General features: G+C 33.9%; 2 protein-coding genes across 6 annotated transcripts in view; one reads left to right on the top strand and one right to left on the bottom strand.

Moving 5' to 3' along the window:
* LOC145935822 (uncharacterized) overlaps window positions 1–27,731 on the bottom strand; it is an 86,374-nt gene that overhangs the window by 4,517 nt on the left and 54,126 nt on the right. The gene's annotated exons all lie outside the window — the stretch shown is intronic.
* LOC145935802 (uncharacterized) overlaps window positions 1–27,731 on the top strand; it is a 188,830-nt gene that overhangs the window by 152,093 nt on the left and 9,006 nt on the right. For 3 of the 4 annotated variants that reach the window (XM_083037444.1, XM_083037426.1, XM_083037420.1), the window contains one exon: window positions 26,616–27,012. In XM_083037444.1, coding sequence (XP_082893570.1) covers window positions 26,709–27,012 — 304 coding nt within the window. In that variant the 5' untranslated portion in view covers window positions 26,616–26,708. Of the gene's footprint in view, window positions 1–7,610; window positions 7,797–26,615; window positions 27,013–27,731 lie in introns of all 4 variants that reach the window. The other variant, XM_083037435.1, reaches the window with a different exon arrangement.

Genomic DNA, 27,731 nt, shown 5'->3' with positions numbered 1-27,731 from the left:
AAAAACGTGCGAGACGAGCGAACTTGGATGACCATAATTAAAACGCACGACAGTAGTAGTAGTAATGTACGCAGCCCGCTTCCAATTTCTACCCCGCACACTTAGCGTCTCGCACGCACTTTTAGCACTCGGCAAACGCGTCGATAGCAACTTGCAATCACGTCGAGTACCTAGTAGTAATCGCCTTTTCTTCCGTTCACGTGAATTTTCTTGTAATCTCCAGAGCGCGCGCGATTTTTTAATTAAAAAGTTACGCTTGAATAACGTCCGGTGTAATCAAATTGCGAATATTTCGCGATTTTTATCAACCAAATTGATCATTTTAATTTAGAAAAAAAGATAACGAACGAAATCGAGATTCGCAATTAAATACATTTATCTTCAAATCGTGAAAAGTTTGTATTAAGCAAGGTATTAATTATATTAGATTAACACACTCACTGCGATTTAAAATATCGCGAGATAAAATACCGAATCTTAAATCTTGTAGTAAACATGTTATATCGTTATCTCAAAATCCTTGATATTACATTTATCTCGAGATCCCGGTGCAAGTTGAAAGAAAAAGAAACGACGTAAAAGTTTGATATAATAAGGTATACGAACGATCGACTCGCGTCTCTAGAAGCACATGTGTTCGCCGATGTAGAGAAATAATTCATCAGTCGCGCAGCGCGAAACAGCGTGATAAATTGAATTCGGCACTCGAGTGCATTTAATCGACGCGTGTCCCTCGATTGACCATCGTCGCGCGATGCTAGGAGAGAGAAGGAAGCTCCGTAAATACACTGACATACAGAGAGAGAGAGAGAGAGTCGGTATATATACGACACTTTAAATATACGCCGACAGTCGTCCACGCTGCTAATCGTAACGAGCGTGCATTGTGCAAATTGGAGGATCCTTAATGGGTGGCGCAATTAGCGATACCGACGGCATGTGACGCACGCACAGGCCCGGGTTTAGTCGGCGCAATCTAGCTACACATACACATACGTAGAGATACGCGCTACTCCGTATATAGGGTGCATCGGCGTGTGCAGGAGGGTGAAAAAAACCAATGATCGATGTATCGAAAATGTTTGCCCGTAACGGGGGCGGATGGTCGGAACCGATACGCTTATGCGCCGACAGAAAACGTCCCCTTTCCCTCCTCTCTTCGTCCTCTCTGATCTGTGTCATCATCGATCGTTGCCTCCCGGTCTCCCGCGCGCGGATGCGCCGATAATTACGCGGATGTGATTCAAATAACCGAGATGATTGGCGAAAGGAAGGATATGTGCAGCGCCCCGCGATCTTCTGCGATCGGCGATAGTTTCGAAATACATATGTGTACATATACGATCGGCATCAGGAAACTAGTTTGTGTATATGTATGTATGCACACGATCAGATCATTTACGATTGTCCGATCCTCCGCGTCCAACGCGTTAAGAGGATTATTTCTATCGATCGTAATGAATAATGACGAATTCTCGAACGCGGAATTATCCCGCCGCGAATTTATGCCTATCGAAAGACGCGTATAATAGTATGATTAGTAATTAATACTGCGTTATATTACGATCATGTTAACGTAACGTTTACTAAATCGCGATATAAATCGCCATTGTTTTTGTGCACACACACACTATCGGAGTATACGAAATATTATTATAATAATGAGAGAGTTTGAAATTATAATCTGATTATAGGAAAATGTTATACTTTTATAAAAGTTTCTAATCGAATTAAAGTTACAGGAATTTTACACAGATTAGTTTCGTAAAAGTGTGACTGAAATATATATTATTTTGTAACCGCAAGAGTAATCTTTATCGACAACAGCACATCCGCTCTATCTAAATCAAATAATCCCCGCATACACATATTTATTTAATGTTGGATATTAAGCTTCTTCATCGAACACTCACTGATATTACATGCCTATTTGCTCAAATTAAACAATCACAGCTACAATCAAGATTTTATTCACAAGCTTTCGAAAATAAAAATTTCATAGTTTCAACTATTGTAGTACAGAGAGCAATAGAAATCTGTCGTATTAATTTATTATTTTATATTAAACTTTTTTAATTTTTAATATTATTTTTAAGGCGTAAATTATAACAAAATTAATTTTACATTATTAATATATTATTTCTATATTTCATAGCTTATTCTTTTGAATAATCAGTATCTATTCATAATACTGCAGCGAGCAAAGTCGTACAGAGACATATATTTTTTATTTAAGTTATAAAATTTTTTTTATTTTTATTTTGTTTTATAGTTTTATGATATTGTATCTTGTTCTAGTTTGAATTTTTATTTATATAAATTTAATTTATCAATGCCATATATATTATAAACAACACGATAACGCCAACTACATATCCTTATCGGTATTTATTGGCTCAAATTCCATTAATACGCAAGCATTCAGGTGGTTCCAGTACATACGCATTATTAGAGAAGCATGTCGGTCTATAAGCGCAAAGCATATAGGCATATTGCGTTATTGTCAGACACACGTAAACATGTTGTCGAATTATTAACGTTTAATTGAAGTCCCGCAAGAACAAGACTTCTAGGACTCGTAATTTTAGGATATCGTATAAACTGATAGATAAAAACAGAATGAAGTAAAATACAAATAAATAATAATTATGATGAAAGAACATTTACAGAGTAAATACAAATAATAAAAATAATGTAAATTGCAAAATTATTTAAAACTTTAAATAGTACAAATACAAGCTTTTGAATATACATATAATTGCTTTTGATAAAATATTCTGACATCGGGCACAAACATATCTCGACTTAAACTAATGACATGTTGGAAAACTGATAACTGGAAATTGCCATAATTAACAACCGAGATGACTTAACCGGATATTACCCCAAGGAAACGGCAAGAAGTTCTCCTAAGAGTTAATCTCTTTAAGATTGATTAGATGGAAAGAATTCCTTTCTCGCAGAGTAAGAATAAAACGATCATGAGCATTAAGAGCTCATTCAACTTTTAAATTCAACTTATATTGAATTCTACTTATTAAGCTCTGATTGTGAAAGAGAATGTTATATGCGCGTTCTTATTTCTCTATGATCGATTCGGAATATATGTGAATATTGTAAAAAATTTTATATTAATAATAGCACACGCAATAAATACATAGTATTATATGCACAATAAATATATACATAGTGTACATTTTGTACATACAGACAAAAAATATATATTTTTATAAATAAATATATAATCATAACTGTAACATTTTTTTGCTTACACAGAGACATATATAATTACAATATTTTATATTTGATTTGAAAATAATGAATACTTTATATTAAATTTTATCCCGTTTTCATCTAATTTCCGCTGTCTGTGTGACTTTTTTATATTTAATTGCATTAGTGCAGAGAGTGATAATTACTATGAAATGTACAGGTGCATTATGATAAAAACAAAAAATTCGCTTTCCCACCTTATCTCGTGATAATTAACGCGCACTGCAGCGGTGGCACTTCTTGTCGAAAAGAAAACGCAATTTTAAATAGCTTTTATAGATGGTAAGATGCACGAGTTAAAATCTGATTACACTTCTTCTGCTTGGCGAAACTTAAAGTGGTGTCCAGCTAAATTACTGCTTAGACGGTGCTTAAAGTATAGCTTGTAATCTGATCGACCATCTCTTTGCGCTGAGACTAGCATTTTAGTAGTAAAGTGGTTTTAATTAGGCTTTATGAGAAAGAGGCATAATGCATTTTTTGCATTTTGTGATTTCAAAATAAATAACAAAATGTTCTTAGTTTTTATCGATATCTTGTTTAGGAAATGAATAATGTGTGCATAACATGTGTTAATATATGTATAATAAATATACGTATATATATAATATCTATTTTTTATTTAGATATTATTTATATATTATATATTTATATATTATATATGTACATATATATATATATATATTTTTTTATATGTATAAGTATTATTAAAGCATTATTTTCTAATTATCCTATTATTAAAATTTTTCACTAATCTTTTAATAGAAAAATAATATTACAATTATACTTTTATAAAAATATTAGCTTAACACACAAACATAAAATATAAATAATTCAACATTTGATTTAGTTGGAAATGGTGTATACATGGTGTAAAACATATATGTTTATTTTAATTACTTTTCTTTTTTAAATAACGTTCTCTCTCACGTATTGCTTATATATAATCTAATACATATTTATTATGCTGGAAATCTCCATTTTTACATTAAAATATTGCGCCAACTAACGTTCCAATTCTGTCGTAATATTTGAATATATTCAAGGGTACATTGTCGCAATAAAAAAATGTCATGACCACATGAAACACACGAAGCGCACAATGTTGTTGAAATCTGCATATATACGAAGCAGTAGGTTGATGGAAATGTCACGTAATCTTTAAGTGGATCTTATATTGATAAATGTTCATGTGTATGCAAGTGTATGTGTATGTATGCAAATGTATAACGATGCATATATATGGGTGCTTCTATGATTTTATAAATGGCCTAGTTTTAATTTCAAAGATTATTAATAATTTATTGAACTTTGTCTTTTTGTTGTGCGTTTGCCAATACATCATTCATGTAAAGTTTAATTTGTATAATTGATCATTTTTAAATTATTATTAAAACAGAGACGAGACATATATATATAATACTAAATTATGAGATATTTGATTAAATACGATACGCACAAGAAATAAAAGAAAACACTACAGTTCAATATATATAGTAACTCTCTTCTTGCATCATTTAAAAAGAAAATACGAGTTCTGATAAGTGAAAACTGTGATTTGCGCAAACTTTCTTAGTGCAAAGCGATCGAATTTTTCTTGAGAGACAAATGTATCGTTATAGAAATAAAATGGAACAGTAAAGTCCGACGCTGTTTATCCGCGGGAAATAATGCGTGAAAATGCAACGATGATATGCAATTTGTAACAATTTTGAATCTACCGAGCAATTGTAATAAGCTTTGAGGCTTTATAACGAAATATATAGAAGAGCTTAATAATTAGATTTTAATAAATATTACTGGTTAAACCAATAATAAAATTTTACCAAAAAGCGATGAATATTTCAGTAAGAATATTCACACTTTGCTTCTCCGTCTTTTGCATCATCTATTATGGCAGTAAAATTTCACTGTAAAATCATTATCGTCATCCTCAGTGAGATTTCACTGTTTTGACAGTTATGTTTATAATTTAAACCACTGCTTATCACAGTGATAATATCACTCATTCTATTTAAAAGAGTACATTAAAATATATTTTTAATAACTTCAGTAAACTTCGCAAGTTCACAAAATTGCGACGAAGCAGATTCGTTTAACGACTAATGGAATAGCTATAGACTTGTTATTAGTACCGCGCTGTAAATGAAAAGGATGCTTAAAAATAATGCGATTATCGTACGGATAAAAAGAGAAAAAAAAGAAACACGTATGCGAAATAGTACACTATAGGACACGGTGTGCGCAAAGCGAAATGAAAAAGCGATCTGGTATGCGCGCGAACGTTTGCATTTCTCCCCCGCTTGAACAAAGAATTGATAATACGGCGTAATCTCACTTTAGCGCATTATGTGCAAAAAGAAAGGTAAAAATGCAAAAATCTCGAAAAACGCTGACATCCGTTTCGTTTCGAGTATGTATCGTTTCCGTGGGATTTTATCCGCGCACGCGGGGATTATTTTCAACCGACTGTAAGCCCCAAGTAATACCCAGAAATTGTATTATTTAAATGCCAGAATCGCATGATTTAAACCTTAAACGCTCACCATGTGCCCGTAACCACCAAATAATTTCCTATAAGAAAACGTAACAATCTTTCTCTCTTTGCGATGTGTAACGAAGCGAGAGAGGCAAAAATCTAATCTCGCTAATATCGCGAGCAAAATGTCTTCAATCTTTTTCGCGTGTGTGTTAGCGGTGAAATCTCGGTGTATTCGGGTACAACAGATTGCGGTAAATAAAAACGTTCGTGTGGAAAACGCACAGAAATGTCATAACAGTTTTTCCTTCTTTCTCGGTAAATCTTACTTACCGTGGTAATATGAAGAAAGTGCGATACACATTTTATCCTTTTTTTGTGAATCGCACTTATCAGTTTTTAAGAAATATTTGATATCTGTATATACACGCGAGAGAGGTCAGAGGCATTTAATACATACATCTGCGTGTGCACTCTACATATATACGTTTTATATAATATATATATTCAAAGTTTAAATTATTCGCATATTTTCCATTTATGTGCGCACTCAACAGTCACGCTACCCGCGATGCAACAATCGTTACTTTACTCAACCGCATCGTTAATGCAACACGAAAGTTACGAGAGAAAGGGTTGTACATACGCGCGCACCAAAATGAACGTATAATTGATCGATAACAAAAAGAGAACTTTTTTAACATCATTATTTCAATTATCCCCAAAAATGATCGATAGTTATTCTATAAGCACAACGTGAGCAATAATTTATAGCCTGCGAGAGATTTAATATATAGCAATGCTAAAAATACTCTTGCACGGCTTAATGTCACCAATAATTTTGGATTACAGCAGTTAGGTGTTTATGGAGTTACTTTAGATAGTTTGCGCCACTACCTATAATTCATAGAGGCGCGCATGCTTATATGTTGGGAAATCCTCGGTATTATCATTTTCACGAGTTAACTTAGAAATGATTCATATCATATAGAGTCTTCTCTACTCGCATTCCTATTGAAGAATATTAAAAAAAAAAACATTCTTCATTACAGAAATTTATGCAAGCATTTATTAACTCATGTATAATTTTAACTTTTGCAAAAGGTTAATTAATTAGAAATGAGTTACGATAAGTGATATGAACCATCTTGCATTATGAATATAATTACACACAAAAAAGTAATAAAATAACTATAAAATTTTACAAATAATAGAAATTTGATTAAAATGTTAATTGGACACTCCCTGTGTGATATCGCACTCGATTCAATAGCATCGCTTTGCGGGTTACCATAAGTGTTGTACAACCAATGTCAACATGTGGCATCTCGCAGAGGATCAGTTTCAGCGGATTCGAGTGACGAAGTGTACAGGGACGGGTATAGAAAGTTTTCAAGAGATAGCGAACAAAATTAAAAGAGTTTGCCCGTCGAACCCGCATGCGACGAAGCCACGCTTTTCTGCTGGATATAATCTGACAGATAATAACGTTAAAAAAATTTCAACGAGTTATCTTAAGCTATTATTTTCTCAACTTTATCCTTAACGTTAATACAATATTTTTAAAGGATTTCCAATAATTGATTTTTTAAGTTTTACAAAATTAACGCAATTATTTAAACTTTTTTGTATATAAAAAATATTCTTAATATTTTACGTTATGTTTTTAACGAAATAATTTCGATACTTTCGCAATTCATCTTCTATATCGATATTTTCTATTACATCATTTTCTATCGATTGTCTAAAAACAAACTCGGTCATCAGAAATGAAAACGTATGTAATTGTATTGCAACACAATATCAAGCCTGCCTTACAATGCAATCTAAAGTGTCAGGATTTGGTGAATTGTTTTAGAGCCAGCACCAATACACAATCCGTAATTAGTGGGAAACGAACATCAGCTTTAACGGGACTATTGTTCGTTCGCTAAAGTGACGTTGAGATGTAACAATAGCGCGCATCGTGTACGCGTCGTGCGCAAAGTGCAAACGTACAATGACTAAAAGAGGCACAATCAACCCGGCAGCACAGGCACAATACGTAAGTTACAATGTTAAGATTGATTCGTCAATATTCGACACGTCATGCGCAATGGAATTCATCTCTCATATTCAGTTCATAGTATCAATTGAAATTCGATCGATTGTTTAATACAGTTTTAAGTTACATCGAAAAAATTGTATTCTCGAAGTAAAAGAACTGTAACTTTAATTTCTCTTAATAGATATTCTTGAATGTTTCTAGAACATCCACTAAAATTATGAATATCTTCTATATTCTATGTACAATATATATTTGTTAATAACAAATAGTCATATGTTTCTTTTATGTGGATCGTTCATTTGACATATGGTCATATGGTTGCAGCAATATATATGGTTTTAGTGTCGCAATATTTAGTGCAGTGCAATATTTGTCACTGAATAATTTTAATTTATTAGAAAAATAGATGATGTTAATAAATAGCTCGAATTATGTCTATACTTTCTTTATAGTCTTTCTTTGCTTGTGAAATAATGTATTTTTTATTAATGTAAAAATAAATCCCATTTCGTTTACATTTTTATAAATTAGGAATATTTGATACTAATCTTTAGAGAAGTTTCCTCTTAAAGTAAGAGAAACTTTTTGGTACCTATTTTAGAACAGAATATTCTAAAAATAAGTGGGAAGTTTTTAAAATGAGAATACAATTTTTTTAGTGTAAGTTCTGAGTCGTGTTTTACTCAATTTTTTATCTTTTATTTAAAATAACTGAACTGCGTCTTTCATGTGCAAGATATTTTTTGCAAAAAGCCATCGAATTCTAATTAAAGCCCAGAATATGATTATCCGCACGCGGATCAATTTCTCACAGAATTTCGAGATTCGTTCTCGACGTAGCACTTGCGAAAATGAATCAGTGCATTGTTAAATAATAACGGAAATGCATAATGAGAGAATTGATTTAATCATCAGTGACAGTTTACAACATCTGCTAATGCATCCATTCGGTACTGGCTGACGGATACTAGACTCTGTTGTTTCTTTCTATTGGTGTTGAAAAGATCACTCTTTTATTAGACTTCTTCAATGTTGATTTTTATATTAATGAGTTTTATATAGTTGTACATTTTCAAATCGATTAGCGCGGATATATCTGAAAAAGCTAAAATCTCGCTTTAAAGATCTCTAGATTATAAAAAGTTATACATCATATAAATAAATACAGAAATTTATATTAATATAAAATTATATCATATCAATATAAAAAAAATATTCTAAAACATAATTTATTCTGATTTTATTTATAATCGTACTTGAAATAATGATACTCGAGATTGAAAATGCTGTTCGAGTTATCATATATGTATATCTCTACAAAATAACATTTAAAAAAACCTCTCGATTTTAATCGACTCATTTATGATGTCGTGGCTCTTTTCCATTTAAAAGTATCCAGAGAATCGATAAAAGAGAAAGAGAGAGAGTGTGCGTCCAGAGAGTTTACGTCGTTCACACCGAAAGCAATAGATAAGATTTAATTGTCGGAAAAGAGACCGACGAGTGCTAGTCCACGAATTCTATATTTCCGACAAAAGCTGTCGACTCTAAATATAGTAATAAATAATAAACTCTTTTTTTCTTGTAAAATTTATTGTTTTATAGTTTTCTGCTCTAAAAAATATAGAAAATAATAAAAAAGAAATAAGAGAAAAAAATAACAGCACAAATTGATGTCACATCATAAACTGTTTAACGCTAGATTGCAGAATTGCAAAGTTTAACTCTAATATAATGTAATTGTAGATTTTACAAGGTTTTTCGATATAATAACTGGGCAAAACTGCGATCAAACGTTAAGAATGTATGATCGTTTTTCACAAAAGTAATCTATTACAAATGTATATTTGTATACATGTGAGTCGCGTTGTAAACTGTATAGGAAAAAAAATGTTTTTTTTTATAACATACTTCTCCAAATATTTTTTCGCGAACGATCAAAGTTCGTAGATAAAAAGTTGATGTATACCATTAAACGTGGCAATATTTCGATACTTTGATGTGTACAATATATTTATTAACAATATTTTCATCGAAATACCGAAAATGTTCGTTATATCTTGCAACAGAGTAAAATAATGACAATGTTCAGTGTTTTTAATAATTAAAATGTCAGGCGAAATTAAAATTCAACCTTTTGATATAAGTTCATTGAACCATATGTGTAATAAAACGTGAACGGAATTCTCTCTAATAAAAATAGCTAGATGAAATGGTTAACTGAAAATGGTTAACTGAAAATGATTAATTGAAAATCAGCTTTGTAATTTTATTTTCCGTCTAATAAATTTGGGTTTTTTTTAAAGAAATATATATAGATAGAAAATAAAATTTATTAAAAAATATGGAAGTAATCAAAATACTAGTTCTGGCAGATGCAATTTTTTTTAGATAATCTCTCTCTCTGTTATTAAAAATTTTCGTTAAATTAAACATTGTTAGACTTACATTCTAAAATAAAAATTTCTATTTTTTACACATTCTATATAACCTTTATTAACGTTTTGTTGAATGAATACAGTGTTCAATTTTCAGCAAAAAAAAATTGTACCCCTGAATAATGAATAAATATAATATACAGTTTAAAAAGTTTAAGAGTCCTGTTCCGGAAATAGTTTCTTCGATATCCAACTAGGAGTTTAGATCGCACGATAATACGTGACATCGACGGGAGCTTTAATCGTTCGAAAGTACACGACGCATCCCTATCGGCATCATGTCCGTCGCATTGTTACGCCGCTCGCGCGAGCTTCTCCGCGCCAGAATTAATTAATTAATCGACCCGCTGGACCGCGTCTCCCGCCGGGGAAGGCGTTCTACCCACAATTTCCCGACTTCGCCACTTTCCAGTGTACCGCGGGCACGTATAAATCATAGAGAGAGCGCAGCCCGCGTCGTGGCTCGCATATAAATCAAACCCCACGGCGAACGTCGGGAACGGGGTGCGCGCACTCTTCGCCGTCGAGGACGGGTGCGTATCTCCGCGACGCCGTTCACGTAGAGCCGCACGGCAGAAATTTGCATTTTCCGCGAGAAACATATGGCATTGATAGCGGATTGTATTTTTACTCGCCCCGTCGCGGAAGAGTGTGTGTTTACACGGTTTGCGCGATAACTTATTTCGCTCGTATCGGGGATGTTACGTGACGAGAAGGCGAACGCGGTTCTCCAGACTTCGTATAGCCTGATGTATAGCCTGGTGCGCATCATCGACCAGTTCATCCGTAATTCGAACCAACGCGATGCTGTATTTTTAAAGGGATCAATTTACTTAGTGCGCTCAAAGAGTTCTCTCTAATAATTCAATGATAAATAATATTTCAAATATTTGAAATTCTTTAAACAGTTGATTTTAATCCTAATATTACATCTTATTCCACTGAAACTGAAGTTCAATTTTTCATTGTTTGTATATATTTTGGAGAAAATATAGAAATGCCGATTTATTGGGCTGATTCGTAATTAAGTTCCGTCTTATTTAACAAACTGAATTTTTATATTTAAAATTATTTATATGATAAATTTTAATTTGTCATATATTTTCCATTATTAAAGACATCTTGTTTCCATTTAAATGATAATTTATTAATTCCTTCCTTGAAGAATTTTGGGGATTCTGATGCAAGAAGTTTTTTTACAAAGTCATCGATCTCGTTATTATTATGAATTTTTTTTTATTTAATGAATTTTAAAGTGACCTAAAATCTGACGGAAAATCTAGAATAAGGAGGATGAGATAGAACTGACCATGACAGTTCTAGAATTTTTTCCCGGGTTATTTTAGCAATGCTGTGGTCGAGCGTTGTCGTGTCGTCGAAATGTTCGGAAAATCACATTTTTGCGATTGATGAGAGCTAGTCGTTTTTTTTGCAATTTTTCTTGTACTCGCTGTAGTTGTTGCACGTATACATCTGTCGTGATTGTTTCGTTTCGATATAAAAACTCATAGTTTCTCAGAAGAAGTGATTCAATAATTATTTATTTGTAGCAGAATTTATTTATGAATCAACCCAATACATTTCGAGATTCCTCTTAAATATGTACGTAAGAGAATGTAGAATTGAAGTTATTTTAAAATAAAAGTACACACACAATTATTATGTTTTTTTCATATAGAATATAATTCTTTAAGAATTAAATCATAAATTCACGAGTGTGGTTGATGTAACTCTATTTATTCAAGCGTTTATGCTTATTCTCTGCACCGGTTTTACATATTTATCTCGAACAGTTTATCGGCCAAGGAAACTGTATGCTGCACGCCAAATAAATAATAACGCGAAATACACCCGTTCCCCAAGAGATTAACCAATCTGCTCCCCGTTTGAAATTACAAACCTCGACTGTGAGTTACGGCATAAGGAAAAAAAAGCCAATTTCAATATACGAATTTCCAATTTCCAAGGAAACTAAAATATCGTCGAATATCTGCCTTTTACATTTTAGTTTCTGACATTCTTTAATAGAAAGAATGAAATACGAGCCATGTAATCATACACGAATCACTGCGATTAACTATAAATCATCTTCATTACACGATTATTAACATCATGTTTGTATGTTTATGTAGTGTATACGAAAATAAGTATCTGACTTTATATCGGAGTTGATATGGATATTATAAATCCCCGAGGCAGTAAAATTAAGATAAGGTTTTTTCTAAATTAAGAATTAAGCGTTTTAAAAGTTAAAAAATTAAGCATTTTAAAAAAGAGACATTTTTATTTCTTTCTATTTTATCTTTGATCGCATCATTCTGATGACACTCAACGAGTTGAAAAATTTGTAATAAAAGTATATATAAGTTTTTCTTACGAGCGAAATTATTTAAAACTTGGAAGATAAATGAGGAAGATGAGTGGTCTCTCACCACCTGTATAGTAAAGTCGTTAGAGCATTGTTATCATAAATATTATTTAGAAAATTGCTGGTTAAGAAGTTTTATTTTTTATCATAGTGGTTTTGCCACGATTAAGGATAATAACAAAAGTTGAGGATTAAATTTAAATGCTTTGGAGAATCAGTCTATTAAATTCTACATTATAGGAAACTCGTTAACACCTAAAATACATGTCTTATGTATTAGTGGAAATTATTACCAGTAATGTTCTCGAACGCCTTCACAGGTACACAAGAAATGTACATCGTTAATAAGCTAATCGTCTAAATATCTACGATCTTATGTGAAATACACGCGAATTCCTAATGCAGATTATTCATATTTATTGATAAAGAAATTATAAACGAGATAAGCCACGAGAGGAAAAAATTTCGGTTCTTTTAAAATATATAAATATGCATTGATATCGATTTTTGAAATTGAAAATTAAATTGCTTCGAGATGAGGTATAAGTATCAAATTAAAATCTCGTATTTTTATTTACACTTCCACGTGAAAGTGTAAATTTTATTCGCGAAAAAAGATTTTCTCGATTCAAAAGCTTACTGAATCTGAAAAATAAAGCGATTGAAAAACAACGAAATGGAGAAGCAACGTAGATTTTCACTTCAACGAGGCGTCAGGAACACGCCAGCAAAGGGGAAAGTAATTAATCCCTGTCCTGCCATTTAACAGATACTCGCATCGAAAAGGTCGCAACAAAAATGAAAATCCAGCCGCCTCGGTTCTGAACGGCAGCAAATTGAGTCGAAGTTTGATTATCTCTCTCTTTTTTTCCGCTCGTCCGCTCGTCCACGCGTCCGTTCGTTTGTTTGCAAGAGACGGACGAGCACTTTCGATCGATTCGAAACACGGACCCTCACTCGACGATACTCCACGCCGACAATATTGGCGGGGAAAAAAAATAAACCCAGTCACAGTCCCACAGTTGTCGCGGGAAGTCGCGTCCATTTCAGATTTAGGTTACGATAAATGCAGCCCGGAGCAACTGTGCGCGCTCTCCGACCGGGGTCTGTCACTGTCGGTTGTTTCCTGGTTCAGTAGTTATCTCGACGGGCGAGTCATCTCGCATCAAGCGCTCCCGCTCCGGTGGAAGCTCTTTTAGAAAAACGCTCGCTCAAGGCCGAGTAGCTCGCTTGGCCTACGGTAATATGATGGTACATACCGCGGGTGGCTGGCCTTTAAACTCACCCTCCCGGAACAGGAGTCACATAGAAAAATCCGTGAACCGTGCGACAGCACCGGCTTTTAACATGCGCACGTCGTATATAAACCTGTGTGTGTCTGTCGCGTGAATTCCGCCCGATTCCTCCCGCGATAACACGTTTTCATCTTCATGTTTCATCAACGCCGGGCTATACCCCTGATAAAACGTCGCGGAGATTACCGTTTTTCTACTGCAAATTTTCAAGCAACATTATCGTGTCTGATCTTGACGACGCGCGAGAGATCTGGAAGCCGCTTAAAAGAGAGATACACGTACGGAATGTAATACAAAATTGCAATTTAATGAAACTCTAATTTAATTTGCAGCAATAATATTATAAATTAGTAATCCAGTTTGCTTATTATTAGGTTAAATTAATTATCCAATTAAATATTTTTGCGGAGTTTTGTTGCCGTATAATGCGTTTCGGAGAATGATTACATCCCTATCGAGAACAAGTAGCAGAATATATTCGACAATTCGCAATTGTATATAAATAATAAATCCAATTACATATCCATTATAATAATTTTAAACAAATTCCTTCTTCATGGTAGCGTTTAATAGATAATTAGTTTTTGATTAATACGAATTGAAGAAAGATTATAATACGCAGATAATTTATAATACTTGATTTAAACTAATATATTTTATATACAATATTATATATGTAATTAATAAATTTACATACAATAATTTAAAACTACGCGTATATATATGATTTAAATTTATTTCAAAATTATTTTTTTTTCCTTGTGAGTATCGTATTACGATCGCAACAACTGCAGCAAAGTTTTCTCTAACATGAGATAAAACTATTGTATAATCATCGACGTCACTCAAATTCTTGTGAAAAACATCTTTTTCTGAAGCGGTTATTACATCAGCGGAGAAACTTTTCCATTGGATTATAAAGTTTTTTGAACGGAATGATTTTTATACCAACACGCAAAGCAACGGAATATCAAATCATTCTTGTGTGTAAGCAAACAAATAAAAGAATAATGTTCTTAAATTTAAATTTTTGTTAAAAATTAAATTCTCGAGATAATGCTCATAGATTGAAAAATAAACGATTACACATAATTGGGCTCAACGTTGACTATTTCTAGAAAAATATTCGAAAAATATAAAAAAAGGCTTATAATTGAGAAAAAAAAGATTATTCTCAATTTATCATTTAAATTTTGGTACATAATTTTAATGAGAGAAATATATTCTAAAAATAATGCTAAATTAGAGTCTCTTTACTCACTGCACGATATATATATATACAGAAAGATATATATTCCCGCAACAGCAGCAGGCTTATAGAGCCTTGTCATCTCCGAAATGGACGTCGCATCACAAACTTTTACTGCAACCACTCACACAGGAAGGATCCTTTTTCCGCGACAAAGCCGAATTTCCCAGGCACAAAGGTAAAAGTTGCGAGAAACAGAGCGATACTCGGAGTAACATAGCGAAAAGACGTCGGGAAAGCGAGAGACTCCTGCGCTTGCAAAAGTTACATACCTACGCGTTTGGCGTTTCCGCATTAACGCGTCTTAACATAACGCTCCGAGCCATTTCGTGGCGAAATTCTCGCCCGACACCGCGTTATTATCTCCGACGTCTTATTAACTCTCCGCGACAACTTTATATCCGCATTACGTGCTCGCGTTGAGGAAAGCGATCAGGGAGGTTTCGCGGTTAACGTCGTGCGAGGGGGAATATATGTTTTCGACGGGCGTCACAGGAGAGGCTTGAAATTTATTGTCGAGACACGAGACCGAGAGAGACGAAGGCGAGAAAGATTCACACACGTAGATCCTAGTGGACTCTCCTAGTCAAGTCTCGCAAGAGTATCCCTTTTCGAGTTTACCCTCCCTGACGCATTGTAAAATAGCGACGGAGTGTACGTAATCCATCGAGATTGCGGCTCCGACTTCGGATTTACGAGAGAGGACCGGATCTCACATCCAGGCGCGTGTTACTGCTTTTACAAGCAGATTGGATCGTCCAGGCCGGGGTTTCACGTCCGATCGGAATCGCGAAATTTCCGCCGAACGCAATTTGGACACAGTCGTCTTTTCGTAAAACCGAATTTACTCGTCCGATGCGCTCATCTGATATATATACTATAACGATAAACACGAAAGTTATATGTATATCCCGCTTAATAAAACTTATCGCCGGATTATTGCGCGATCGACTTGGTCGATATGTTCTCTCTCGCTCTGATTTAACTCGCATCCGGCCGAAACTTTCCTCGATCAACGGAGACGCGCTTTCATTTCCTGCGCGACATGAGAAAATACAGGTACGCGGATAATCTCGAAGATGACCGCGTTTGATTACGCCACGTAGTAATTACTGCATCCGACGGATATGAAGCGAAATGACGTCGCTGCAACTCAAGAAGTCAGTCGTCGCATGTTTAACTTGTGTCTGAATGTATCGCGCTTGAAAGCGAAGCTTAGAAATATTGAATCTCACATGTACGCGAATATATATGTCAATTTTAATATAGTATCACTACTTTATTATTAATGTAACTTTTAATACAGCTATAAATAGTAATAGTTACGTCCTCTATTAATTGATATATCTTATATAGGAGTATTATCGCGATGTCAAATATGGATTATTGAAAGGACTCAGAACTATTAATGCAGTTTGGTGATTAAAGCAATTTTACATGAATTATACTGCAATATTGTTGGCGCGATTATTATGCGAATATACTAGAATAGATTCGCGTTCCTGAATAATGATGTATATCGATTGGTATATACAAACAAATATGTACAAATGTACATAGGCGATTTAGCTGGCCGCAGCCGGATAACCGTCTTCGTACCTCTATTATTGATAAGTATTGAGGTTTAATGGGTATGCGAAAGTGGTAACGAGATACGATAAGACATGGAGATTTTTCTTTTCGCCAATAATCGTTAAAGGCTACTATCTCTCGCGATAGCGTATTATGATGCGGAATTAATTTTTAATAAGAAAAAAAAAACAACTATATATAAAAACCTATAATACAACTATATACACAACTTTATCATTATTATGTCAAATACAAACAAATCGTGAATGCAAAAGTGTTACAAAGGTGATAACACTTGTACAAATGAGCGTGTTTAACAAAAAAGCTCGTGTTTAATATTTTTGTAATTGTATTAACGCAACACTTTTTACATTTTATATGCGACTTGAAGAAAGCTCTTTCAGAAATATGTACATCTTGAAATGTAATGTTCAACATTGTAGATAATGTGTCTAATGTTTCTTTATTTTTCAACACATCCTCATTTGTCTTACTCGGACATGAACTCATCCGTTATTTTGATGTAAAAATATAATTCTTGTCTAAGAATAACATACGAAAAAGAATTTCTCTGGAATTTGTTTTAGTTAGATATGATGTGCGTTACGATATAGCATTGAAAATTGTTATTGTTTTCTACTATTTTTCTGAAATTATATTTTAATTTTATTAATATAAAAAATTTAATTTAATTTTAATTATTTTAAATACTTTATCAGGAGCAAAATAGTATTGAATAATTTAATAATAGCATTTAATGTCGATATTACAGAAGAATAAGAATAATTTAAAATAAAGTTAATTTAAAATTAATTATACATTTACAATTATAAATTTATTTAAGTACAAATATATATGAAAAGTTCTATCGAGCTTATAAGTTAATAATAATATAAGTTAATAATAATAGAATTGATAAAAAGCTCCTTTTCCTGTCCGTTTTACGTTATATACAATGATTTAGTGCCTGTATCCTATATGTCTCTGCTAGTTTATTTCGTGAATATAAATTTCGAAAGTACTATTTACGTATTCCTCGCGGACTATTTCAAAATTCCGACACGACATTGCAAGGCGTTTATACGCCACGAAGAAGCATGTGACGTAAAATGTTCTGATTTAAATTTTCTCATTCGCCAAAAGCCAGAGATATAACTTTATGCTTTTTTATCATATATTTTTATTATTGCGTGTGGATGCGCAAAGAAGTGTCGCTAATAACCATTTTACAGGAAAATATTATTCATTTTTTATGTTTACAATCGTAGAAAAATAATCGAATAAAGAAGAATCGAATAACGTAACGCGTGATTAAAACATGTTTTACAAGTATAAAAATTCGTATAAAATTTGATCTATATAAAATGTTTACATTGGGAGAATAAAAAACATATCACGTTATAAATGTCGATAGATATCGAATATTTGCAATAAAATATTTTTCTCGTATATTTTCTCTTTCTCTTTCAAGGTATACAGGCTTCCCGATGTATTTACATATCGGCGAATAGAGCAAGAAAAGGTTTGTCGTTTAATCCCCAGGGTAATTAACCTTTATAGCCACTAATTACGGTTAATGAAATCTTATCTGCAGTCAGGACGCTCTTCCAAGAACTGTTTCACGCGCCACGTACTAATTGCACCGCCAAGAACTTTTTTGTCAGGTCAACGAGGTTAAATTTCCTTTGAGGATGCATCCAATGTTCCATGCTCTTATGCGTTTAAGCCGCATGTCATCTTATCTCGAGAGCGATATTCTCGCGAAGGAGGCTGTGTATGTACGCTGTTGATGTTTTACACTCGCTGTTTTGTACTCGAAGCAGGTTCGCACGCCTTAAAACCAGTAGCCCGTAACGGATTACGACGTGTCGCGATTTAACGTTTTCCGCACTTTTATTTCCCACTGAAAGTCCATCTATCGTATTCGTGATCAGACTCGAAGATGTACCGTAGATCTTCAATCTTTCCGCCAATTTTAAGAAAAAAAAATTAAAACACGATCGAGAGGAACTAATTGCCGCCGAAACTTTGTAAAAGCTTCTTTTACATAATTGCGTTGAAACACGACGAATTCGGTGCATTTATGGGATTATGGTATATGTAATTTCTTCTGTGGAGAAAAAAATATTCGAGTGGCGGTAAACGACCGATATACCAGCTGCGTGAGGACCATCCAAACTTTAACTCTTACTTACATTAGCCGCGAATACCTCGAAGTAAATTATTCTCCGACGTCATTTATATATATTTTCCACTTGAAATAAATTACCCCGTCGGGAATTCATCGTGGACTTCTTAATTGAGGAACGCGGTTTAGCGGAAAATTCAAGTTTGAAATTCGGAATGAAATTTGATTGAAAAAAAAAGGATTATCGCGTTTTGCGCAATATTGCATTGAATTTCTCTGATTCGTTTCACCAAAGAAGTTAAATAAATAATGACGTTTTACGACTTAAAACGTACTTTTGATATAACATATATGCACTCACGTATCAAATATGTCAAGGCTAGTCGTTGTCTCAAATATTCTATGTCGATTATCTATGAAAAAAAGGTATTATTAAAAGTGTACTGTGTGCAAAAATACAGAATAGAAAAATGACATTTTTGTATTACAATATTATTGATCTATATCCAGATAAGAGAAATAATATCAAATAAATATGTTAACAGTTAAGATAAGATTTGCATCGATTCGCAACCAAAGCAATGGAAAATTCTCTTGCGTTATGTAACGATGCACGATACTCGATATGATATTTATTTGATTTGCTATGTATTATTTTACACAGATTGATTTTACATTTCAAGAGATATTTTACATTTTTTAGCGAACATAAAATCCCACTTTTTGCTCGCAGAAGTCCCGGAAGAAAATCGCATCTTTCCACTTTGCGATATTACGTTACGACTAAGAAGTTTCGGATAAAATCAATGTTAAGCTAAAGTCGACATGAAACAAATGATCGAAGGAAAGTTTGTTTACTCGAAACAATTAGCATTGACACTTGATTTCTCTAAGAGCTAAGTTTATCATAGATTATCGTTCTCTAGAAACAAAGGCAGATTGACGTTAAAACGTGCGCTTAAGATCCCTCCGTTAAGACTGCTCGACAAAACTTGCCAGTTATTTTCGCTTATTTTCAGCAGTACTACTTGTTATACGCGATCTCGAGATGAAACCTAAGTTCATGCGAGGCACGTAAGACACGTAAAATCCGCATCTCTTCTCCGCGATCCGTGCGCGGCTCAATTTTTAATAATCGATCGATAAAATTAGAGATTTAACGTCGATCGTTTCGGAAGGATTTCCATCACACAGATTACGGAACGTGATCGACACGGAAATACGATTAAAGCCGGTAAGCTCTCGCTCTCTCTCTCGGAAGAGAAGCGTTTTATTTCCGCGGGCAGAAATTGCACGATATTGCCTCGATGCGCCGGCGAAACAGAACTCGGCGAAGTACAAGTTATTAAGCGATCTCGACGATGTTATTTCATGATGACCCTAGAACTCATAAAACGGATCTACTTCGTCGCGCTTCCTTCGGTGTATCACGGTTCTGCGTTTTCAGTTACGTAAGTTTACTTCCACGTTATCAGGTAAAGTCATTCCCGCTGATGCTTGCCGTCAAAAACATGAATAAAACTCGCGATTGCACGAAATACGTGTCTAGAGACAGTGCATTATTTATTAGTCATTTAATTAACAAAAATAAGGCCAATTTTATAATTTGGTGCAAATTTTGTGTAAGTTATCGTGATTCTTTTCTCTCCCTTTTCATAAAACCAGATCTCGAATCGAATAACTATAAGAAAATAAAAATAATTCAACCATCTAGGAGAAAAAAATCGAGGTCACAAATCTCTTTTGTGATAAAAAAAATCAAATGTCTATTCTCCTTCAATATCGATCATAAACGTATCCGACATGGTATTTTGAGAAACTTTGAGCGTTTCTTGCGACTTTTTTTGAAGACCTTTCGCGCTGCTATTGCGTCAAGCTTTTTTACGACCGTAAATCCGTGGTCCCATTCTTTCTTTGCGTTTATTTCTTGACTGAGAGGACGGAAATCCTTACATTTCTCTCAAAACATAGATCGTAAAATCCGTTGCGTCATCAGACACATTGCACGCTATTTTTTCTTTTTTTACAATCAGAATATACAACGCCTAGCTTTGCAATCTCATTCAAAACACCCACACAAAGATACATCTATATTTACCTCGCTCGCTCAAACTTATTAAATATATTCTTAGTCTCATTATGCCTTAATCCTAGATTCTAGATTCCATAGAGCTCGGCAAGCAAGAAAATGCACAACCGCTGTAGACGCATCCATCCACGATCTTATATAGGGATGGTTGAAGCTCGCGATACAAGTATACTCGTCTTGCCGCAACGCTTTTTATTATTCCACAGCGTGTGAGGCGAAGCTCGCGTAAGGGCGTGTCACGCTATTTGCATTCTCATTACCATCGGCGGTTCTTATTTAAATAGGTGAACAACTGCAAAGCACTCCCCGGTGGTCGGGGAGCTCGTTAGGCGTCCTCTCCTAAGTGGGTGAGAGAGGAGAACGGAGAGAACCGTATGCATAGATACATCCGTTGCAACCACGTTCCTCCTTCTCGTTCTCCCTTTAAGACATAGCCGAGATGAGAGAGAAAGAGAGAAGGGAAGAGCGAAAGAGTCGGTTGACTGCAATTTCGCGCGAGGACGCGAACTCTCGTTGCCCTCTCGACCTCCCGCGGCGAGGGTGGAAGAGAAGGCGGAGGGAAATCTTTTAAATTCAACGCGGTACGCTTCATTAGTGGCCGCGGTTTGCTCGGAGGCCGCAACGATTTAATCCGGGCTTGCGCGCGGCGTCAAGCCGCATCGCCGCGTCGTCCCGAGCGAAATTCAATTTCGCTGCGGCGGTAATGGATCAGAACGTTCCGGCCTGGCGAAACGTTAGGCCGCGCCGGAAACGCCAGGTCGACTCGTTGTATCTCCTCCCGGATGCGGAATCTGTTCGAACGTATAACGCCGACTCGACGCAACGCGACGCGAAACGCTTTGGGAAACGATATCGAGAGGCAGGAATATATACATACATATTTAGCATGCGTGCGAACGACGCGCGTAATTGAGAATCTTTTCGAGGGTGGTTGAAAACTTTGAGAGCATCGCGAAAAGTCTCCAAGATAAATCCCGCAACTTTTGCGAAAACTTTGCGAATTTAATTTGAAATTTATAATTATGCCAGCACGAATATGAACTGGTGGAAACTCTTATTCAAATTTTATCCTCCTTCCCTCTACACACACATTTTATATTATGTATATACATATTATATACACTGGCGGATCCTGGAGGGGGGGGGGGGTTAAACTCCCCCCCCTTGCAAATTAAAAGAAACAGTTTTGCTGAATTTGTTTAAAAAATATAAATAAAGAAAAACAAACATTAAAGAGCTATCGACGTCAAGATCCTAGTGTATATATATAAGTATAAGATACACTGTAAATTATACTCATTACGCATTCAAGGAGTTAAGTATAGATTAAGTCAGACATAGGACGAAATGATGAGATAATTTCATTGCACGAAAATAATTAGGTAAAATTCTTTATATCTATATAATATATATTATATCTATATAATATATATTATATAGATACAAAGAATTTCGCCTAATTATTTTCGTACAACAAAATTATCTCATCATTTCGTCCTATGTCTGACTTAATCTATACTTAACTCCTTGAATGCGTAATGAGTATAATTTACAGTGTATCTTATACATACATATTGTATATATTATATACATATAAAGAATTTCGCCTAATTATTTTCGTGCGTGAAATTGTCTCATCATTTCGTCCTATGTCTGACTTAATCTAAACTTAACTCCTTGAATGCGTAATGAGTATAATTTGCAGTGTATCTTATACATACATATTGTATATATTATATACATATAAAGAATTTCGCCTAATTATTTTCGTGCAACAAAATTATCATCATTTTGTTCTATGTCTGACTTAATCTAAACTTAACTCCTTGAATGCGTAATGAGTATAATTTACAGTGTATCTTATACATACATATTGTATATATTATATATATATATAAAGAATTTCGCCTAATTATTTTCGTGCATGAAATTATCTCATCATTTCGTCCTATGTCTGACTTAATCTAAACTTAACTCCTTGAATGCGTAATAAGTATAATTTACAGTGTATCTTATACATACATATTGTATATATTATATATATATAAAGAATTTCGCCTAATTATTTTCGTGCTTGAAATTATCTCATCATTTCGTCCTATGTCTGACTTAATCTAAACTTAACTCCTTGAATGCGTAATGAGTATAATTTACAGTGTATCTTATACTTTCATATATATATATATATATATATATGTGTATATATATATATATATAAAAGTATAAGATACACTGTAAATTATACTCATTACGCATTCAAGGAATTAAGTTTAGATTAAGTCAGACATACGACGAAATGATGAGATAATTTCGTTGCATGAAAATAATTAGGCAAAATTCTTTATATCTATATAATATACATATACATATATATATATATATATATATATATATATATAAAAGTATAAGATACACTGGAAATTATACTCATTACGCATTCAAGGAGTTAAGTTTAGATTAAGTCAGACATACGACGAAATGATGAGATAATTTCATTGCACGAAAATAATTAGGCGAAATTCTTTATATCTATATAATATATACAATATGTATGTATAAGATACACTGGAAATTATACTTATTACGCATTCAAGGAGTTAAGTTTAGATTAAGTCAGACATACGACGAAATGATGAGATAATTTCGTTGCATGAAAATAATTAGGCGAGAAATTCTTTATATCTATATAATATATATATATATATACACACTGGCGGATCCTGGGGGGGGGGGTTACCCCCACCCCCTTGCAAATTAAAAGAAACAGTTTTGCTGAATTTGTTTAAAAAATATAAATAAAGAAAAACAAACATTAAAGAGCTATCAACGTCGTTGATCCTGGAATAAAAGCTAATCATGAAACCAAAAATATTAAATAAAATAATTTTGCAACCCCCCCCCCCCCATTATCGACGTCAGGATCCGCTAGTGATTATATATATATATATATATATATATATATATACATACATATATACATATATACATTTTATATATATATATATATATATATATATATATTCAGAATCTGTTATATATTTTATTATACAATTGTCAACATAATTTATTTTATCAACAACTTTAACAAGCAATTTACATCGCAATAGTAGCCACAATATATTTCAGCTTTATCGCTTATTTAGAGGTAGATTTGAAAATCCGATATATATAAATATCGATTAAAATATATAAGTGAATACAAATAGAAATATTTATTTTAAAAGTTAAATTAAAATATAAACAAAAATGTATTATAGATTTATTTTATAAACGCGTATACTACATTGATAAATGTAATTTTTAAAATACACGCCTGACATGTGATGGAAGGAAAGTAGCTGCACACAGCCAGTTTCCTTCAGTAGATTTTCAAACCTGTCGAACCATTACGTAACGCTATCCAAATATTGCGCCAAGTCCTTCAAGAGTAAAACGTCGAGTACACGAAAGATTTCTCAGTTCGGAAACAAGAGCAACGGCAGAAGCTTCTTGGAATTATAACGCGGAACAACTTTCGTGCTTGCAAACGACGAAGTTCGACCTTACGATCCGATCCAATATATTACGCAAAGATATGCGTACCCCTTGGAATTTATAATGGCACGTAAACTCACCTAGTTTTCAAGTAATAGCTTAGCAAGCATTTTATTTCGTTCGCGCCTCTGTTATCTCTTGCAAGTTTTTCGTAAATTAAGACTCCGCGTAACGCGTAATTAAACTCTGTCCTATTTTCACCGACAAAGCAAATTCAACTGCCTTTATCAACCGACTGTGTGCTACTCGCGTTACAAATTGCCGCAGGATATAATACCTTAACTTTGAGATCTAATCCCTAAGTAATGAGATCTAATCCCTAAAGTAATTTTCATTTAAATACATTGTGTAACGTTTACAACATATGTCTAACATATGTCTGACTTGGTGAATAATTATACGATCATACAATCAAATAGATTGTCAGAAACGCATCATTGAACAATATTGAGAAAAAAAAACATTCACCTATTTATTAATCACGATTCCTTCTTATTATTTTTATTATTTATGCAAATAATATTATAAATTAAGAAATATGGCCGAATTTAAAAATCACATTTATTTATTAAATAATATTATGTTTGATATTAATATTTCAATGTGGAAGCTTTTCTTAACATTTGTGACATTTTACAACTCGATTGCTTTTTCAATTTATTTTTTTTTTTTCAACATCTAGAAACCAGAGCTTTATATCATTTAACCATGTAATATAAACTGTAATTAGCTTGTCATCTAATTAGTACAGAATTTAATTAACTACCTTAATTTCAGCAGAAATAATGCGTTGCATATCTGCCGTGAAAATCTGGCGAATTAATTAATGAGGATACGAACGAGAAAATGTCTAACGATCCCGAGAACGGATGGAATTTTACAAGGGATCTAAGTAGAGAAGGCGATAAGCGCAAACAGATTAAAAAATAAAATATCCCCCCGACATAGAGCAGTCGGCAAGCATATTGATTTTTCTACTTCGATGCAGCCAATGACCTAACGTTACCTCGCGCTGCAAGCACGACCCTAACAAAGTTATTCGAAGAATGACAGGCTGTACAAGGCGTAGCACACGGAGGAAATCGACACCCATTTACCACTTCGTATTCTCGATCATGTCCCCTACATACGTGACCTTCCTCCCTCCGGTCTCGCAACCGAGCATCTTAAGACACCATCTGGCAACCGTCCAATCCGGTCATATTTTTCCGATCTCGTAACGGGTCACGCGGGTATGCGACAGCATCCCCGAGCCTCGGAGATTTACTACGGGCATTAAATTACGACCGTCGCGGGATGATCTTCGGAATCGGTATCCCTTGAACGAGAGACATTGAGACTAGCCCGGTTGACCAACGACCCTGTTGATTTTTTTTCCCCCTAAGAACGTTTACTCGTCGGCTTTTTGGTCCCGCGAGATCTGACCTTCCCTTGCTGAAAATTGAGGTTTGTCTGAGAAGTACGTGTGCATGTATATGGTTCGTGGTTCGTTGAAAATAAGATAATCATATTTTTCGTAGACGTACAAAACATAAGACAAAATACAACTTACGGCATTTACACTCTGAAAAAAAGAGATTATAGAATTTATAATCTTTTCTTATAGTTGGAATAAAAAAAGAGATGAATCTGTACAGCTACTTACGTTAAAGAAAACGTAACGTTTCCAGAAATAACTTAAATATTTATAAATTTGGAAATGTATAAATACTTGAATAAATATTAATATGAAAATCTATATTGGTTAATATAAGAAGTATATCTAATAAAAAATAAAAGATAAAATCTTGATTCTGTTTTTGTTTCATATATCTTTTTCTTCACCAAGTGTATTCTTAGGCATTTTCCAGTTCATAAGATTACTATCAAGAACAGTACACAAGATGTCCTGACATTAAATTCGATATAATTTAAATCTAAAATCTGTCTTGCGTCGATAAAGAATCAGATTAAAATTGTACTGTCCAAACTGTCAAACGCACTTCTAGATACTCTCCCTCTCCCATTTATTTTCGAGAATATTAATATCCGAATATCAAAACGACAAATCGAATTGTATATATACGCAAAAAAAAAATAATTTTTTTCGTCACGTATCTAATTAAAATTCGTATCTAATTAAATTTCTTCGCATTGTTCGCAGTGTATTCGCGGGGGTGAAATCCGTGAGTGTCGGGGCGAGAAACGATGAACGAATCGGGACGAGCCGGGAACGAAGCGGCGCGATAATAATAATATGTGGACGACGCGGCCGCGGACCAGACGAAAGTGGCGACAAACGTCGACCCCGTCGTGCAGAGAACGTGACAATCGGCGGAATCGTCGTCGGGACAGTTTCCGCATCATCTACTCGGTGATATTGGCGGCCTGTATGGCGACGCAGGAAGCGAGGGGCGCCAAGTGTCCGCCACCAGACACAATACCCGGCTGCCCGTGTTACAACTTCGAGAATGGTGGTCTGTTCCTGGAGTGCGCAGGTGCTACCGAGGAGTCCCTCAGGAACGCTTTGTCCGGCGTGATACATGCCGCCGGCGAGGAAGGTAACCGTTCACGATACAACACGCAAAAAGCGAGGATCACCGGAGAACATGTATTCCCCTTCCGCATACATAAATAGAAACAGCTACTGTCCGTAGATTGGAGTAACGGTGTACTAGCACAAAACAGCTGTGACTCTCTCAAAATAAAAAAAATAAAGGAAAAGACTCGAGAGACCATTCAGTATTCTGTGCAAATTGTCAATGAACCACGATACATTCTTAACTTTTACTTTTTCACTCATCGAATCACAACAAGAAAAGAGCTTAACTTGATTTTAAATATATTTAAAAATTTCAGAACCATTTAAATTGTAATTATATATTTATTCACATTGAAAATTTAAAAGAATATATGAATATTCTAGAGAATATTTAAATATGTATATATATAGTTTATATATATGTGTGTCAGCTGGTAGAGAGAGAGAAAATTTAAATTTATCCGACTATATTAATCTTTTAAGTTCTCTTATCTATTATCGTACACATTTCATATTAATCTTATATATCAATTTCTCTAATCTCGTTATATTGAAATATTGACTTTTCTAAATATAAATGTATTAAATTCAATTGCTTTTTAAGGCAGATTTTTTTTGTTTTCTAATAATAAAAATACTTAGAGGTATTGCATAAATATTTTAATAAAGAATTGATTTAATCTTCTTTTATTTATACTCATCGACTCATAACCGATGAAGTATTTGATCACGTATCCG

This window comes from Prenolepis imparis, unplaced genomic scaffold (assembly GCF_030444845.1).
Source record: "Prenolepis imparis isolate NDT839.2.m4 unplaced genomic scaffold, iyPreImpa1.0 SCAF_1, whole genome shotgun sequence".
Classification (NCBI taxonomy): domain Eukaryota; kingdom Metazoa; phylum Arthropoda; class Insecta; order Hymenoptera; family Formicidae; genus Prenolepis; species Prenolepis imparis.
Note: the sequence above shows the minus strand (reverse complement) of the source record. Positions and strands in the feature narration are given on the sequence as shown.